The sequence below is a fragment of the Nylanderia fulva genome, unplaced genomic scaffold (assembly GCF_048542155.1).
Source record: "Nylanderia fulva isolate GAGA-0341 unplaced genomic scaffold, ASM4854215v1 Scaffold11, whole genome shotgun sequence".
Taxonomy (NCBI): domain Eukaryota; kingdom Metazoa; phylum Arthropoda; class Insecta; order Hymenoptera; family Formicidae; genus Nylanderia; species Nylanderia fulva.
The window spans coordinates 1734040-1746943 of NW_028189302.1; the positions used below are offsets into that span (position 1 = coordinate 1734040).

Here is a 12904-nt window from a genome sequence, read left to right on the forward strand (position 1 = left end):
TATCGTTTTCTTACACTGCTAATTATAATTTTACGGGACAGTAAAATTTTATAAAAAATATTAATAAATCAAAATTAAAAAGTTACATTTAAAATAAATATATATACATATTTTTTAACTATTCTTGAATCTGGTAATTATTATATATAATTTTTCTTGTTTTTCTGCTTTAATATTCTTGTGATTTCTTGTTAATAATAGTTCCCACAAAAATCAAGTGATTTATTTCACCATTTTCTCTATTTTGGGAAGATAAATATCTCTCTCTCCCATAGGACAACATTGTGTGTTTGAAAACCTGTAATATATTTTCGTTTAATTACTCTAGGCAGAGTCGTGCAATAAATTTACATACTACTTCATTTAATTCTGATAAAATAACATTTTTTCTTGACAGTGTAAATTTTGATATTTACGATTAGATCAATATTTTTTATAATATCAAAATAAAAATGTTTACAGACAATATTCAGTAATATTATTTTTAAATTAAAATTGAATATTTGAACTCGATATTATTTTAAATTTATCTTTAAAAAAACACATAAAATCTATATACTATAACCCAGTTATCTTGCTTTATTTGCAATTAATTATACAAAATATATATTGTAAATATTTCGTGGATATTGTTATATATATTATATTAATGTTATCAAATTTATGCTACGATGCTATCAAATGTTTTAAATAAAATTCCAATATATTTGCTCTCAAAAATTCTTTTATAGAATAAAGATACTAAATTCGATTTGATACCAAGAGAGATAAATATTTTAGTCATCGAGCAAAATACGATAAATATTATTTTCCTTATTTCGAGAACATATAAAATTTATACATAAATAAATTTATATTATATTTATATATAAATTATATTTATATGTATATTATATATATATATATATTTATATATATATTATATTTATATTTATATATTTATATATAAATTTATATTATATTATTCATATAACATATAAAATTTATAAAATTATAAATAACAAATTTAAAATAAAATTTCCATTTTCATACAGCCTTTCATTTCTCGCCTCGTTATGCTTCCTCAAAGTGGAGAAGCAGACATGTTATCTCGAAATATGCATAATCGAATCGAAAGCTTGCATTATTGTCAATTAGCATCATTCCGGCCAGATTCCGGGTCGCTTAAAGATTCACAGAACGTACGTACGGCATTAATATAGTTGTAAAGTGATAAACCGTCGTCCCAAGGTTCCTCTTTCTCGCAGGACAGATTCGCCGGTCTTAAATCGTGGCTGCGGTCCAGGGCTGCCAAACCGTGCGCGAAAACCTGCACGCTATCATACACCAAAGCTGGTTCTGCCTGAAACATACGTTTCCTTTTGACAAGAGTTCGCGCTTTGTGCATTTTCTTGTGCAAAACTTGAGCTTTAGAAGAACTATTGTATTACATTAACACAAAGCTGTTTTTGCTGTAGGGTAGAAATATAGGTCGAGTTTGGCTACGATTAAATTTTAACGAGACTTGTTTTCGATTCTGTGTTCGCAGAAATTAATGGGACTCTCGAATATAATTGTCATTTGTATTTATTACTCACTGTAAAAAGTTTCTTGTTTCATTTTGCAGTCAAAAATGCGATATTAAATGCATCTGTTGCGTTCAACATTGATATTACTTGCAAATAAGATTCAGTTACACGAAAATTTGTTTTCTAAGATTTCGAATTATAAATTGATGCATTTTAATTTAATATAATCCTTCAAGTTACAATTCGTACTTTTCTCCTAATATTAAATATTTTTGAATTTAAAACTACACAATTAAAAAATTTCTATTAAATTTAACAGATATCACATGTCCCAAACGGTCCACAGAAATTTTTGTGTTAATTTAACATAATATGGATTTGTAAAATGGAGACACAAATATTGTGTTAATATTTTAACACAAAATAAATGCAAAATTTTAAATAATTTAAAATAAATTTTGTGTAATATCAACATATTTTTAATGTAAAAAATAATTTTAGATTTTATCATCCCCACTTATATTATAAAATAAAAAATCAACATTATTTTCTGTAAATTTTAACCGATTAATCTTGTCACTAATAAAGCAGTTGTTTTAATAATTTAACATTTAAGTTCAATTAACAAAACAGCAATATATTAAATTAACACATAAATGTGTTAAATATTTAACACAAAAATGTTTACGGGGACCGTTTTCAACAAGAAGACACAAATTTTTCTACTGTGTATTAAAATAATATTAAAAAGAGTACGAAAGGCAGAGAAAAGAATTGAGTAGGATGCAATTTGAAATATATTAATTTTTGTTATATAAAAATAATGAATAATTCTAATAAATTAAAAGAGCCCATTTAAAGCATTTTCAGCAGATGGCGACCATCTTCGGAGTCCTTACGAGAAAACCGTGCTTGGCGCGCTCAATTGATCCGAGTTAATGACATTGCGGCCCTGGCCGCGGGCGAAACTCACTTAATTACTGAAGGGCTGACAAAGCTCGAACTGGACACACAGACTCTGCTGACCGGTTCCATCCGACTTTTCAGCCCCTCTGCTTTTAGACTCTCGTCTACATTTGCTTTTACCGTCATTCGAATTCGATGCAATGCCATTTTGTAATGGCGTGAAATTCGTTCCACATATTGCAGAATTTAGAAATAATTTTCAATTTCGCGATAACAAACAATATTTTTTTTTACGTGTACTTAGAACTGACATATTTGTTTAGTAGACAATTTTTTAATAAAATTGTACTTCTTTAAAATGTGAATAAAACAATGTGGAGAAATTTTTTGATATTATAAATTTTTGATAAGTAAATGTTATTACAAATTTATAAATTTTTTGATGAAAACACTTTCTGAAAATTGTATATATCATAAAGTTGACAGAAATATCGCGTTTTCTAGCGCATACACGCTTGAAGACAATCGTGTTTTTAGAATTAGACTTGTTTGCGTTTAATATGGTTCGCAGAACTCACGAGGTGAATTTTATCTCTGATGTCTCTTGCGACGCTCAGTAAAAAAAAAAAAATAATTTAATCCCTTTTGTTGCATCAAACATAAACTTGAAATTTCCACCAACCTGAATGACTCCCGTTTTGTTCAAAATGGCATAACCAATAGCTGGCTGGAAACGTTCCATCTGCTTGAGTACTTCGGCAACCTTGGGTTCCTCCAGATCCACCAAGCGAAAGGCCGTCATATTCACGCTGTTATATTTGAAGTCTTCTAGATCGAACGTTTCTATATCCTGCAAAAACAAACAGAGGAAAGATTATTCGTTTATATCATTTTAAGTCCAGAGACTTTGTGTGTGTACTCGCAATTTATTAAAATAATATTTCCAACTTCGATCTTTTTCGTATTTTCTAAATAAACTTGTAACAGCATGATGTCAATTTCATATATTTCCAAAATTCTATCCATTATTAATTTATTCTACAAAGATCGTGGAAAAAAGTCTCTTCAATTTGGGTCATTCTTTTTTAGTAAATAGGTAGAGCTATGAATTTCTTAAACATTTTAAAAACTAAAAATAAATTTGATTTTTTCTCGAGCTATTTTTTTTTTAATTTAACTAGTTACTATTTCGATCTTTTTCGTATTTTCTAAATAAACTTGTAACAGCACGATGTCAATTTCATATATTTCCAAAATTCTATCCATTATTAATTTATTCTACAAAGATCGTGGAAAAAAGTCTCTTCAATTTGGGTCATTCGTTTTTAGTAAATAGGTAGAGCTGTGAATTTCTTAAATATTTAAAAAAATAAGAATAAATTTGATTTTTTCTTGAGCTATTTTTTTTTTAATTTAACTAGTTACTATTTCGATCTTTTTCGTATTTTCTAAATAAACTTGTAACAGCACGATGTCAATTTCATATATTTCCAAAATTCTATCCATTATTAATTTATTCTACAAAGACCGTGGAAAAAAGTCTCTTTAATTTAGATTATTCTTATTTTTAGTAAATAGGTATAGAGCTTTATGAATTTCTTAAACATTTAAAAAATAAGAATAAATTTGATTTTTTCTTGAGCTATTTTTTTTTATTTAACTAGTCTATCCATTATTAATTTATTCTACAAAGACCGTGGAAAAAAGTCTCTTTAATTTAGATTATTCTTATTTTTAGTAAATAGGTATAGAGCTTTATGAATTTCTTAAACATTTTAAAAAATAAGAATAAATTTGATTTTTTCTTGAGCTATTTTTTTTAATTTAACTAGTTACTATTTCGATCTTTTTCGTATTTTCTAAATAAACTTGTAACAGCACGATGTCAATTTCATATATTTCCAAAATTCTATCCATTATTAATTTATTCTACAAAGATCGTGGAAAAAAGTCTCTTCAATTTGGGTCATTCTTTTTTAGTAAATAGGTAGAGCTATGAATTTCTTAAATATTTTAAAAAATAAGAATAAATTTGATTTTTTCTTGAGCTATTTTTTTTTTAATTTAACTAGTTACTATTTCGATCTTTTTCGTATTTTCTAAATAAACTTGTAACAGCACGATGTCAATTTCATATATTTCCAAAATTCTATCCATTATTAATTTATTCTACAAAGACCGTGGAAAAAAGTCTCTTTAATTTAGATTATTCTTATTTTTAGTAAATAGGTATAGAGCTTATGAATTTCTTAAACATTTTAAAAAATAAGAATAAATTTGATTTTTTCTTGAGCTATTTTTTTTAATTTAACTAGTTACTATTTCGATCTTTTTCGTATTTTCTAAATAAACTTGTAACAGCACGATGTCAATTTCATATATTTCCAAAATTCTATCCATTATTAATTTATTCTACAAAGACCGTGGAAAAAAGTCTCTTTAATTTAGATTATTCTTATTTTTTAGTAAATAGGTATAGAGCTTTATGAATTTCTTAAACATTTTAAAAAATAAGAATAAATTTGATTTTTTCTTGAGCTATTTTTTTTTAATTTAACTAGTTACTATTTCGATCTTTTTCGTATTTTCTAAATAAACTTGTAACAGCACGATGTCAATTTCATATATTTCCAAAATTCTATCCATTATTAATTTATTCTACAAAGATCGTGGAAAAAAGTCTCTTCAATTTGGGTCATTCTTTTTTAGTAAATAGGTAGAGCTATGAATTTCTTAAATATTTTAAAAACTAAGAATAAATTTGATTTTTTCTTGAGCTATTTTTTTTTTAATTTAACTAGTTACTATTTCGATCTTTTTCGTATTTTCTAAATAAACTTGTAACAGCACGATGTCAATTTCATATATTTTCCAAAATTCTATCCATTATTAATTTATTCTACAAAGATCGTGGAAAAAAGTCTCTTCAATTTGGGTCATTCTTTTTTAGTAAATAGGTAGAGCTATGAATTTCTTAAATATTTTAAAAAATAAGAATAAATTTGATTTTTTCTTGAGCTATTTTTTTTTTAATTTAACTAGTTACTATTTCGATCTTTTTCGTATTTTCTAAATAAACTTGTAACAGCACGATGTCAATTTCATATATTTCCAAAATTCTATCCATTATTAATTTATTCTACAAAGACCGTGGAAAAAAGTCTCTTTAATTTAGATTATTCTTATTTTTTAGTAAATAGGTATAGAGCTTTATGAATTTCTTAAACATTTTAAAAAATAAGAATAAATTTGATTTTTTCTTGAGCTATTTTTTTTTAATTTAACTAGTTACTATTTCGATCTTTTTCGTATTTTCTAAATAAACTTGTAACAGCACGATGTCAATTTCATATATTTCAAAATTCTATCCATTATTAATTTATTCTACAAAGATCGTGGAAAAAAGTCTCTTCAATTTGGGTCATTCTTTTTTAGTAAATAGGTAGAGCTATGAATTTCTTAAATATTTTAAAAAATAAGAATAAATTTGATTTTTTCTTGAGCTATTTTTTTTAAATTTAACTAGTTACTATTTCGATCTTTTTCGTATTTTCTAAATAAACTTGTAACAGCACGATGTCAATTTCATATATTTCCAAAATTCTATCCATTATTAATTTATTCTACAAAGACCGTGGAAAAAAGTCTCTTTAATTTAGGTTATTCTTATTTTTTAGTAAATAGGTATAGAGCTTTATGAATTTCTGAAACATTTTAAAAAATAAGAATAAATTTGATTTTTTCTCGAGCTATTTTTTTTTCGTTTGTGACCCAGTTACTAGTTAAATTGAAGGAAAATAAAAACTGGTTTAGTTATTGTTATAGCGTAACAAATCTCAGCCGTTCTCTTCTTTGGTTCTCGGCTAGAAAAGCTCGAGGGCAAATATATGATTTATAATTCTACGGTGATGCATAGCGACGCAGATTGTTAAGGTAAATAGCGTGGCTTTTCTGCGACGATGAGGTCGTTCACCGGCAGCTGCGTAGTAAAATTGGCCGTGAAATAGATAAAACCTCGAGCTCGCGTTCCCTAAGTGATTTCTTCCCTCGCTACCGCTTTTACACTGCTTTCCTCCGTTCGCTTTAAGTCTGCTGTCTACCCTCTTTCAAACCGCGTCGGGAGAAAGTTGCGTAACATTCTCTGCGAATATGATTTATTCAGAGACCTGAGGATATCTTTTAGGTGGTCTAATAGAAATTCGAAAGAGTGCATTAAGTTTTTTTATGTTATATTTTTGATGCGAAAATTTTTCTGAATCAACGTTAAAATATAGTACAACAATACAAACATATATTATTAAATTTGAAATTATTTATTAACAATATTAAGAATATTTTATTGCCTCTCGAAATAAATACCTAATATATATATATATATATATATATATATATATATATATATATTATTTATTAAATTTGAAAGATTATTTTACAATTCAGTTGCAAATCTTTGATCATTATTAACATTAAATTGCGTTTATAATTAATTTGTGATAGGTAAATACTTTGCTAAAATTCAACAATATCAAAATAATACATCGAAAATGTATAATCTCTATTAGATTTTGATAATATATAATAATTTGTAATAATTTTTGCAATATGTAATTTTTGAAAATAAGTTTATAAATGAGAAATATAAAACTATTTCAATAATATAAGATTTATAATATGCTAATCAAATAATTAATCGCAAAATGAATTCTGTAAATAACGCTTTTGACTGTCACATTGTTTTATCTTTATACCCAGTTTGCGCTATTATTTAACTAATATTAATAACAAAACATTAACTAATACGCAGTCAATAGTCAATAGATCGAATCTAAATGCACGTGCTCAATACAGGTTCTCTATAGTTACTATACTATAGGCTGCCATAATTAAAGTACCGTATACAGTACTATAATTACGGCAGCCTATTGTTCCGTACATTATTAAATCTGAATTACACAATATAAACAATCTTAATGTTTTAGGATGCAACAATTGTATCAAATATCATATTGTTAATCCAAATTATTTTTATATGTAAAAAAAGTTAGTAAGAGTTAGCAAGAGCCAACAACAAAATTATTTTTAAATTCCTCTATATTTATTTTGACTTAATATATATTAGGTGAAACAAAATTATTTTTAAATCCTTTATATTTATTTTGTAATTTTGTAATATTTTTTAATATTAAAATAAGTGTAGAGAGGAATTTACAAATAATAATATTTAATCTAATAAGTATATATCAGATCAAAATAAATACAGAGAAATTTAAAAATAATTTTCTTATATCTCAACTCGTTTTTATATCTCAGAATCTCTTCGATTATTGTCCAAATTATCCTCTTCGTTTCCCGAAAATTACAAATAAATCGGATAGAATAAAATTCGCTGGAAATTATTTCAAGACACGCCCGAGGGGTTAATATCTAATATCGTCGATTAAACAGAACTACATGTATATTTGCTTGCAGAAAACGAGCGATCCGATTTCTAGCGAGTCTGTCGCCGCAAAATTCGACACACATATACACGCAAGAACGCGTAGTTGAACATGGCTCTATCCCTCAGCCTGGTGCATATATAGGTACCTACTGTATGTTGGTTTATAGATAGATACAGCGCGTTTGCGGGCCGTAACTTCGGCTATGCTTGGAGCCGCGGGGTTTGTACGCCTCGTTAGCTCCATTTAAAACAGAAATTTCGGAACGGCGGGTCGGCAGAGATTGGAATTCAAGTAGGGCGGCTCAAAAGGCGACTATATCACCAAAGAAGACCAGTTTTGCTCAACCAGAACAGATGAAGCATGCAAACTTTTTAGACACACATATATATTTATTTATTTATACATATATATTTATATACAATATATATATATATATATATATATATATATATGTATATATATATACAGAGTGTCTTAGAATTTTCACTAAAGAAAAATCGTCTCCAAATGATACCAGGAATCTGTCATTAAAAACTTTTCCTGCAGTTCTGGGATACTCTATATATATATATATAATTTCCTATATATATACAGGGTGTCTTAGAATTTTCACTAAAGAAAAATCGTCTCCAAATGATACCAGGAATCTGTCATTAAAAACTTTTCCTGCAGTTCTGAGATACTCTATATATATATAGAGAGAGAGAGAGAAATAGAGATGTATTTTGGATTTGCGTCGTTATTCGGAGATGTCTAATTTTCACGGTTCATTCCCCAAGACCCTAATGCGGAATAATATACGTAATAAGCTGTATACAGTGTACAAAGAGACGAGGGGTCGCTAAGAGCGCGAGGTATGTCGGTTATGAAGATGATGAATGGTATACTGAACACGGGGTGTAGTTAGGGTAGGGTAGTTTCGTCTTGAAGAACTCCTGAACTCCTCCATCCGTCTGGAAGGGAGGAGTTTACCCTCGCCTATTTCTTAAATATTGCTTGATGAATGTTGGATGAAACAAATCTCTGTCCACTGATGCTCTATTGAAGCCCAACAGGCTGTTAACAGACCATGCATAATACGCTCAATTGGAGAAATGTTCCATTATGTCCGGTAAATATTCCAAATTCATTAATAGTCCATTACAATACCTTAATTATATATTTAAACGTTGATTGCTTTCAACCGAGAAATGGATTCGCCTATTCATCTGTTTAATAGATTAGTAATCATATATATATATATATATATATATATATATATATATATATAAGTATATATATAAGATTATATATATATATATATATATATACACAAATATATCGTAAATATTATAAATATTCAAGTCAGATATGCACAATTTAAACTCTAGTATTTATAAGCATTAGATTTAGTTTTACTTAGCTAATATTAAATTAAAATATGATTACTTATAATTAGCTAATACTAAATTTAAATTTGCCATCTATTTATTAATCTTACAGTCGATAATTTATGATAATTCGTGACAATTTGTAATAATTCGCAATTCTTATAAATTATAAATAAACACGAGGACTAAATAATGCAATAAGTATTTCTGATTTTCGATAGTATTCCGGTGTCAAACTTTGATAATATCGAATATTTAAGTTTTTGGAAAGACTTGAATAATAAATGTGTTTTATCTTTAATATAAGATTTGAATATGATTTTAAAATATTGATTAATGTAATTGTTACCGTTCATTCTGTGGATATCATTCAGTAATTTAAGCAATTTACATTTTAAAAAATGTTGAAAACGGTGCAACATTAAGTAGCAATATCTGCAGTAAAGTAAATTTTGATTTTATGAAAAGAGAAAGTTATCACGCGACCCTGAGACGTAATCATTTATTTTTGCTAATAAAATGATATGATTAAGTATAATAATATGTTTTTTTAATTTATATTTCAACACATATATAAATAAATAGGTAACCAAACAGTTAAAATTAAAAGTTTTTGAGGAGATTTAGATTCTATTATATATCAACATTTACATGTAAACTAAGAATAATTTGTATCTATTTCCGCGACCTTCTCTTCTTTCTTCTATTCTTGTATACTTTTACTTGAAATAATCTTCTTTTGTATTTAGTCATACACTATCTGTAATACGTAGCGAACATCATGGCACACTCATCACAGAGTACCTGGCAATGGGCATTGGAATATTTTACACAAATAGATGCTGAACGTGCAAAATGCAATATATGTGCTGGAGAATATACTAGTTCTAAGTTTCAATTAAGGAATGCAATGATACATTTAATAAGGTATCACAAGGAAGAGTTTCACAATTCTATTTCAAAGAACTCACCAGAAGGTTGGCAGTCAAAATTCGATAAAATTGGAAACTCTCGTATGAAGTGCAAATTATGTAACCAAGAAATAGCTTTATATAAACAGCAACTTTACACAACACACTTATTTCCAAGACACAATTTAACAGAGAAAGAACACAACTTGGTGACTAAATATTTTAAGAAATTGAATTGGCAGAAACGACAATGTACAAAGTGTAATACGGTTATTGAAAATTGTAATTTTTTGGTCTTCGTGGAACATTTCAACCAGTGTTTGGATGACAATAGACCTTTAGACCTCAGAATAACGAAATAAAGGAAAAAGCGGTAAATATTATAATCTATGCTTTTTTTGAATTACTTATTAATGCGTTTACGTACAATGAATAAAATTGTGTATAATAAATTAAAATATTTAAATATTTATCATATGTATATGATAAATATTACAAATATTAAAATCAGATATGTGCAATTTAAACTCTAGTATTATAAGCATTAGATTTATTGTTAGTTTTACTTAGCTAATATTAAATTAAAATATGATCACTTATAATTAGCTAATACTAAATTTAAATTTGCCATCTATTTATTAATCTTACAGTCGATAATTTATGATAATTCGTGACAATTTGTAATAATTCGCAATTCTTATAAATTATAAATAAACACGAGGACTAAATAATGCAATAAGTATTTCTGATTTTCGATAGTATTCCGGTGTCAAACTTTGATAATATCGAATATTTAAGTTTTTGGAAAGACTTGAATAATAAATGTGTTTTATCTTTAATATAAGATTTGAATATGATTTTAAAATATTGATTAATGTAATTGTTACCGTTCATTCTGTGGATATCATTCAGTAATTTAAGCAATTTACATTTTAAAAAATGTTGAAAACGGTGCAACATTAAGTAGCAATATCTACAGTAAAGTAAATTTTGATTTTATGAAAAGAGAAAGTTATCACGCGACCTTGAGACGTAATCATTTATTTTTGCTAATAAAATGATATGATTAAGTATAATAATATGTTTTTTTAATTTATATTTCAACACATATATAAATAAATAGGTAACCAAACAGTTAAAATTAAAAGTTTTTGAGGAGATTTAGATTCTATTATATATCAACATTTACATGTAAACTAAGAATAATTTGTATCTATTTCCGCGACCTTCTCTTCTTTCTTCTATTCTTGTATACTTTTACTTGAAATAATCTTCTTTTGTATTTAGTCATACACTATCTGTAATACGTAGCAAACATCATGGCACACTCATCACGGAGTACCTGGCAATGGGCATTGGAATATTTTACACAAATAAATGCTGAACGTGCAAAATGCAATATATGTGCTAAAGAACTTACTATTTTTACGTATCAATTAAACAATGCAAAGGAACATTTAGTGAGGTATCACAAGGAAGAGTGTCACAATTCTATTTCAAAGAACTCACCAGAAGGTTGGCAGTCAAAATTCGATAGAATTGGAAACTTTCTTATGAAGTGCAAATTATGTAATCAAGAAATAGCTTTATATAAACAGCAACTTTACACAAAACACTTATTTCCAAGACACAATTTAAGAGAGGAAGAACACAACTTGGTGACTAAATATTTTAAGAAATTGAATTGGCAGAAACGACAATGTACAAAGTGTAATACGGTTATTGAAACTTCTAATTTTTCTGTCTTCGTGGAACATTTTAACCAGTGTTTGGATGACAATAGACCTTTAGACCTCAGAATACCGAAATAAAGGAAAAAGCGGTAAATATTATAATCTATGCTTTTTTCGAATTACTTATTAATGCGTTTACGTACAATGAATAAAATTGTGTATAATATATTAAAATATTTAAATATTTATCATATGTATATTATAAATATTACAAATATTAAAATCAGATATGTGCAATTTAAACTCTAGTATTATAAGCATTAGATTTAGTTTTACTTAGCTAATATTAAATTAAAATATGATTACTTATAATTAGCTAGTACTAAATTTAAATTTGCCATCTATTTATTAATCTTACAGTCGATAATTTATGATAATTCGTGACAATTTGTAATAATTCGTAATTCTTATAAATTATAAATAAACACGAGGACTAAATAATGCAATAAGTATTTCTGATTTTCGATAGTATTCCGGTGTCAAACTTTGATAATATCGAATATTTAAGTTTTTGGAAAGACTTGAATAATAAATGTGTTTTATCTTTAATATAAGATTTGAATATGATTTTAAAATATTGATTAATGTAATTGTTACCTTTTATTCTGTGCAGATCATTCAGTAATTCAAGAAGTTCAAGTTTTAAAAGAGATGCTGAAAACGTTACTACAGCAATCAGTAGCAGCAAAAGATGTTGTAAAAAACATTTTGATCACTTAATAATTTACATAATTAAGAAGAAAAGGAACCAAACATATATATTCCTGATGACGAATCATTTGTTTTTGCCATTTTGATGTGTGACTTTAACTAAATTTACTTTAAATTTTTTCTTATTCTAAGTATATTAACTTATTAATTATTTATTTATATAATTATTAATTGTCATTAATAATTATTATTTATTTATTGTAACAACGATAATAAAACTTTTAAAAATTTTATAAATAAAATATTATCAGAAATAACTATAATATATATCTTTATTTTTACATTCCAACACACATATACGCACAAAATATATTTCTTTCAACT

General features: G+C 26.4%; 1 protein-coding gene across 1 annotated transcript in view; it reads right to left on the reverse strand.

Moving 5' to 3' along the window:
• LOC114938581 (glutamate receptor ionotropic, kainate 2) overlaps nt 1-12904 on the reverse strand; it is a 210933-nt gene that overhangs the window by 47406 nt on the left and 150623 nt on the right. Inside the window, exons 7-8 of the mRNA XM_085487905.1 lie at nt 3097-3264; nt 1190-1342 (exon numbers count right to left, since the gene is read on the reverse strand). Coding sequence (XP_085344031.1) covers nt 1190-1342; nt 3097-3264 — 321 coding nt within the window. The remainder of the gene's footprint in view (nt 1-1189; nt 1343-3096; nt 3265-12904) is intronic.